Source organism: Rana temporaria, chromosome 5 (assembly GCF_905171775.1).
Source record: "Rana temporaria chromosome 5, aRanTem1.1, whole genome shotgun sequence".
Classification (NCBI taxonomy): Eukaryota; Metazoa; Chordata; class Amphibia; order Anura; family Ranidae; genus Rana; species Rana temporaria.
In genome coordinates, this window is record NC_053493.1 from 363,406,430 (window position 1) to 363,413,541 (window position 7,112).

The window sequence follows — 7,112 nt, forward strand, 5'->3', positions numbered from 1 at the left end:
GCAGAGGGTCTCCTATCTACTATTATACAAATTGTGTTATGCATATCACAGATTACCATCAATAACTACCATCATTGCCAATGTAAGTGAGCTCTTAAAACAGTCAGTATCGGACAATAATCCAGCCAATGATAAAACCATATAGTTCATTGCCTTTTATGTTTGAGGAGACCGATGGAACTGCAAAAGACCTAGAGAGTATCTCACTGCTTAGGTATGGTCTGTAAAAATAAATACAAGGCCATAATAACCTGGTCCAGAATTTCTAAGCCTAATATGCATCACTATCGATAGCAAGGGTCTTATTATTGATGATAATATGTGATATGCTTAACAGTATTTGTATAACTGTAGATTAAACACCCGCTTCCTCTCCTGATGAAGTACTCATGAAACACGTCAAGCTTAATACCATCAACAGTGAATACCTATGTTATATATTGAAAACATTTGATACTAGTGTCACCTAAAGACGTATGTTTGTACGCAACGCATCGGGGCAGAGCTACGATCTGGCGGGCATTTCTGTAAGTGCACTGTGATTTGTTTTTACTTCTTGCCCATATTTTAAAATAAAAATACCACACTATATATGGCCGTTTTGATGTCTGTCTACTTGCGGTGAGTGCTCTCTGCTACTTGGTGGTGGTGCATGTGGTTCAGCAGTATTGTTACCATCAAGATAACCCATGAATTTGGAGTTGAAGGTCCATACAAGAGAGGGCATGTTTGATGAAAATACACTGTAGGCTGCATTAGCAGTTGGAAATCTGGTGAGTGTGGTATTGACCTCATTCACAAGTGGTGGATATTTCAGACGGGGATACTATTCACGGATTGATTCATTGGACTTTTTGCATGGACTGTTTTTACCTATTTGAGATATATTGTATATTTGTGTTGCTCCCTTAAATTTTTTCACTATCATAATTAATAAATGTAATTTTTTTTTACGTTATATCAAGTCTAGGTGCTGCACTCTATGTTGTTTTACAGATTGTTTTTTGGTGTTTGTGTTATTTTGCCCTATTCTACTTTAACGTTGACTCAATACAACTGATATGTACAATATTAAAAATATAATCTATGGTATTAAGGCGTGATAAAGGGATGTATGTAACAAAGTACCATGTTGGCCTTTTATTTTTATGTATGCATATGATTTATTATATGTCTAAAAAACTAGCCTATTTTATTTTGTGTATGTTTAGTATAAAGGGATGATGGTACCCCCTACTAAGGGGCTAATAACCTCTGTTATTAGTTTCAGAATGCTAAGATTTTATTCTCTAAAACTTTTTTTTCCTTAGCTAACAATTAAAACAACATTTTGCAGTTATTTCAAAGATGACTTTGCGTGTTAATGACTCAGCATCTCGGGAGAATTTTCTTACACGGACTTTTAATTAAGCAGCTAATAAAGTTTTCCTATTTGCACATTTTGTAGCACACTTGCAAAGAACCAAAAAAAAGTAATGTGATTCAAGACTTCAGTCAGAGTAATAGAAGTGATTTATGCTCCATATAAGTCCTACATCTATTTCTCGGCGCATTGTTGGCTTGTAGCAGATGAACCTGCTCATCAGAGGCTTCATTTAAACTGATAATGGGAAAACATTTCTGGAAAATCTCAGCAATGGTAACAAGATTTTGCATGTGGCCGCTGCAGCTGTGTCTTTCCTTGAACTTTCCACATTAGAATGGGTTTGTCTGCATTCCAAACAAGCATTAGTAGTTCTAACAGTGAAATAGAAAGACATTTGTTTCATCATAATAAAACCAACCTGAATGGATTCTATATTACCAGAACCAGAAATAACATAAGACTCAGAAGGTTTAGGTCTAGGGTCCCCAGTATTAGCAGGAAGCTTCTTCCCTTTGTGCCCAAGTTAGGCATTTTTGGCATTGACTGTCCGAGCTCCTGAGAGGTAAATCCACCTCTCTTTACTTTTCTTAAAAAGGAACTGAACTCTCAGGCCCCGTACACACGGCCGAGGAACTCGACGTGCCAAACACGTCGAGTTCAGGGATGAAGCCGCCGAGGAGCTCGGCGGGCCGCCTTCTCCCATAGAACAACGAGAAAATAGAGAACATGTTCTCTATTTTCTCGACGAGTTCCTCGGCGGCTCCATCGGGCCAAAAGTGTACAGACGACAGAGTTTCTCGGCAGAATTCGGGTTTGACCGAGTTTCTCGGTGAATTCTGCCGAGAAACTCTGTACGAGGCCTGAAAGCTGTGTCCAAAAAGATTAGGTAGAGGGCTAAGTACTATAGTCCCCAGTACTGCCTGTGGACTTCATTTAGCTGATCTTTTCCCCATGCCTTGTTCTACACTCTGTCCCAGTGTGAAGGTCTCCATCTCAGTGCAAGCAAGGCCATGGGTGTTTCTAGCGTTCTAATAGACCAAGGGCTAGTAGGATACTTTGATGGCCACTTTGAATCAAATATAAGACTAATACCATCTTATTATCTGAACAGTAATTGAATTGGTCTCAAAATTGTAACGTCACATTATTATGACAGAATAATGAATAGATTGATTTAAAGTAGATACATTATACAATGTTTTAAATTATGTAACCGCCGTTCTTTTGAATGGCACGAACACAGTGACGTCATCGACTATGACGAGCATGCACTCGTCACATTCGATGCCGTCGCCACCATCTTGCTTCACCCTACCTATGCCTTGGAAGCTACTGCGCATGTGTCAGTCATTTCGAGCATGCGCGGGTTTCCATGGAGAGGAAAGTATACACACACTCGGGTTTCTCGGCAGGAAAACACTGCTGAGAATCTCACGATGAGAAAATAGAGAGCAGGTTTTCTATTTTTCTCGTCGAGATTCTGCGCAGTTTTCTTGACAAGAAACCTCAAAGCTTCGTACACACGCATGGTTCACTCAGCAAGAAAGCTCTGCCAGCAGTTTTCTTGCTGTTTCTTGCCGAGAAAACCGTGCGTGTGTACGAGGCTATACAGTTATGGGGCTGTAGGCACACTCACATAAAAGGAAATGCACTGTTATTTTTCAGGAGGAATTTCAAAGGCTATATTTTTCAGGGTACAACTTAGGCACAATTAACATTTATGGATGTTCCCTAAAACATGGCAAATCTTCACTCTTTTGCCTCGTACACACGATCAGTTTTCCCGACAAGAAAAGTGTGATGTGAGCTTTTTGTCGTCTGTATGCAATTACGACGCGGAAAAAAAACGCATGCTCAGAACCAAGCAGAAGAGCCGAACTGCCTATTGAACACTTATTGATCTCAGCTCGTCATATGTGTTGTATGTCACTGTGTTCTTGACGTTCTGAATTTCAGACAAGATGTGTGTGACCGTGTGTATGCAAGGCAAGTTTGAGCCATTTTACTGCTGAAAAAAAAAAACACGGTTTTCCTGTCGGAAAAACTGATCGTGTGTACAGGGCATTAGAGTTCCTTAGCACTAAATAGCACTAATAGCATTCACAATTGTGGTGACTTTACCTGTCAAAGAAGAAATATCATGATAAATACTGTATCAAATGGTATAGATAACTTCTTGCATAAGAATATAATATAATGTTATGTTATTTATTTTTACATAGAGTGTATTGCTAACTCAAATAATAGCAGAATGTCTGAGCACGTGAAACCTAAGAACAGAGCTCCACCTGCTCCTCAAACACTATTGGCTTGCTTGCTACTCATCATTGATAGGCTGTCAAGGGAGCGGCCATGAGAGATCTGCCTATGCTAACCAAGACTGTGCTTCCACTATAGGATGCACATGCTGTAGAAAAAATAAATCCTGAACTGTGTACAAAAATTATGTAAGAATTTGGAAGACACAAGCAGTAATTAGCACTTCCAACACTTAAGTGTACATGTTACTAGGAAGGTGTTACTTGCACAAGTATAGTCATCCATGGATTTCAGTTAGTGAAATGCCAACTTTGTTTTACCCTTATCTCTATTATTTTGTATTGAAGCCTAAATGCTCTTGAAGGCCTCATGCCGTGTACACACAACCGTTTTTCGGGTTGTAAAAAAACGATGTTTTTTTTTAATGTCATTAAAAACGATCGTGTGTGGGCTCCAGAGCATTTTTCACAATGTAAAAAATGTCCATTAAAAATTTCGTACATGCTCTAATTTTTCACAAAGTTTTTAACGTTGTCGTTTCTAACGTCGTAAAAAATGGGGGCTTTAACGACGTGAAAAAAATGCGCATGCTCAGAAGCAAGTTATGAGAGGGGAGCGCTCGTTCTGGTAAAACTAGCGTTCATAATGGAGTAAGCACATTCATCACGCTGTAACAGACTGAAAAGCGCGAATCGTCTTTTACTAACACGAAATCAGCAAAAGCGCGAGTCGTCTTTTACTAACACGAAATCAGCAAAAGCAGCCCAAAGGGTGGCGCCATCCGAATGGAACTTCCCCTTTATAGTGCCGTCGTACTCGTTGTACGTCACAGCGCTTTGCTAGAGCATTTTTTTTTCACGATCGTGTGTAGGCAAGGCCGTTTTAACGATCGGGTTAAAAAAAACTTTGTTTTTTCTAGACCATTAAAAATTTCATTTTTTACAACCCGAAAAACAAACTTGTGTACGCGGCATCATTCTCAAGAGCAGAACATGCCAGAAAAACTGTACAAAAGATTATAGTATATTCTTAGTACATTTTACATTTTATTCCCTGAAAACTAAAAGCAAAGTCATGTTGAATTTTTAAATATTCACCATTAAAGTACTTGTTTTTTCTTCCTTTTTTTACTTTGCAGGTCCTTTTACCTCAATATGAAGACAGTGCAAGTGGAACATCTAAGGAGCCTCCTCCACCCTACATGTCAGCCTGAAGAAAAGCTGAAAACCCAACATCAGAAAGATTCAGCAGCTTTATAAATATCTGAAGCATTGGGGCAATAATACATTTCATCCACTGGTTATATTCTACTGAACGGCAGCACTACCAAATATCTTGTCAATAAGCATACCATGAATTAAATGCACTATGTTCCGCTGACAGCTAAAAGATAGCCTAGTCATGTCAATGACTTTGATTTTGGAGTCATTGTGGAAGACTGAACAGAGAACCTTAGTGCATCCCCTATGGTGTTTCCCTTTGGCTTTGTAATGTGACATCTTTGAAACCTATGTGCAAAGTGTTCTGTACAACATACATACTGTTTCCTTATCCTAAAATCTGCACTTACCTGGTCCCATTGCTTTTAATAGAGTAACGATGTAATGAATTCATGTTGATATTGTATATACTGATTTTAAGGGTACTTGCACACTTGCGTGGACTGCTTATCCATAGCGTCTTCATTCCTTTACTTTTGCTCTTTCTGTACTTTTTGTGTATTACTTTAACAAAGTCTTCTAATAAACAACATTTAGACAATGTATAGCTGTAGAACATTGTATATTAGGTATGGAACATTGAATATTAAAATCAGAACCATAACCAATATTTAGGCTGCATGACTTTAGGCTGTTGATCTTTGTAAACCTAATACACTCTGGTCCAAATAATAAAGTTTATTTTTTTTTCAGCTTACAGAATATATGGCATTTGCTATGTAATTTCATTACAAAGTGAAATTAAGACTGCATGATCAACCTAAGTAACTCTTTGCATGTCCAAAAAAAAAGGTGAACCCAATTTAATATATAATAGTACAAATAAAAAGTGTTCCTTTTTTTGATGATTTCGTATAAACATTCATGACTTTTTACGGAACATGAATGAATGCGGGTGAATTTGGGCAGGCTATCATTTAGCGCTCTCTGTAAATGGGAAATGCATATGTAAAGAATTATACATTTATATATATGGTATATATATTTTGTTTGGGTTATGCCTGACCTTAATGTATTTTGAGGAGTTAAGACATTATCCATTCCAAAGAGGATACAGCCTTGCAATTTGCCGTTGCTTTGCTACATTCAGTCAGATTGATGAATACGCAATTGTCTTAAATGAGAATTTTATTTTGATACACAGTGTGGCAAAGCATTTGGAGTCGATATATTTAGGCATTTCGAATGGCAGAATGCAAGTGCTAAGCATTACTAACTCTTAACCCTTCGATTGAAAATGCAATATTGGCTGAAATATGTAGACATCTGTTAGTTGTGTCTTTTACTCACTGACTTTTTTTTTGTGTTGTCCATATTTTTGTTATAATAAATAATGTTTAAAACTTAAAGTGTAATTTAATATTTGCATGCTCGTGACAGTCTGAGGCCACTGATGCCTGATGAAATCTGAAGATCAGACATGGTCTTTATAAATAATGCTATTTGTTCTCATTTTACGAAGCCAATAGAACAATGGTATTTGTATCATCTCGGGCAGTGATGGCAAACCTTGGCACCCCAGATGTTTTGAAACATCATTTCCCATGATGCTCAACTACACCGCAGAGTGCATGAGCATCATGGGAAATGTAGTTCCAAAGCATCTGGGGTAAAAAGGTTCGCCATCACTGATCTAGGGTTTTATAGCCCCAATGAACTTTTAGTTTAAATCAGTAAATTCCAGGTTCATTAAAGCAAAAGGTGTTCAAAGTCTTACAATTCATTTTCTTTGAAACCGGCTATCTCCTGAGTAGAAAAGCCTGTCCCCGGCCATCTCAGTGTAGATGCAGTGGTCTCTCTGCAGACATCCGCGACATCCTGCTTAGTGAAAGCAATCTCTTTTCAATCAGCAAGGAGCTTGAGCTTTGCTGATTTAGCAAGATGTCTGCAGAGAGACCACTGCTTCCACACACAAGATGATAGGAGACAGCTGCTTGAATGTATTTAGCCAATTTAAACTGAAAGTTCAATTTGGTTTTAACCAAAATTAGTGTTTCTTTTTAATCTTATATATGTATCTATTTTCTGAACATTACAAAAGATGTAAATGTAGTGTTTAGGCCTAATGCATATCTTAAGTATTTTTTTTTATACTGTCCTGAATCCTGTTTTAAAAGTTTATATGTATTTCTTTTAAAAAAAGTCAGTTGTGGCAATTTTAAAATGCTGTTTTTCCCCAAAATGTAAATGTTGTTAGAGTATCAAACTGGCAATGGATTTGTGCATTTCTGTTACTGTTCAAGCGCTCCATTTGAGCAGTAGGTCTC

At 37.7% G+C, this 7,112-nt stretch overlaps 1 protein-coding gene across 1 annotated transcript in view; it reads left to right on the forward strand.

Annotated features, from left to right (window-relative positions):
* The window catches only part of LAPTM4B (lysosomal protein transmembrane 4 beta), a 163,058-nt gene extending 156,864 nt beyond the window's left edge, over window positions 1–6,194 (forward strand). Inside the window, exon 7 of the mRNA XM_040354753.1 lies at window positions 4,764–6,194. Coding sequence (XP_040210687.1) covers window positions 4,764–4,838 — 75 coding nt within the window. The 3' untranslated portion in view covers window positions 4,839–6,194. The remainder of the gene's footprint in view (window positions 1–4,763) is intronic.
* The last annotated feature ends 918 nt before the right edge of the window (window positions 6,195–7,112 follow it).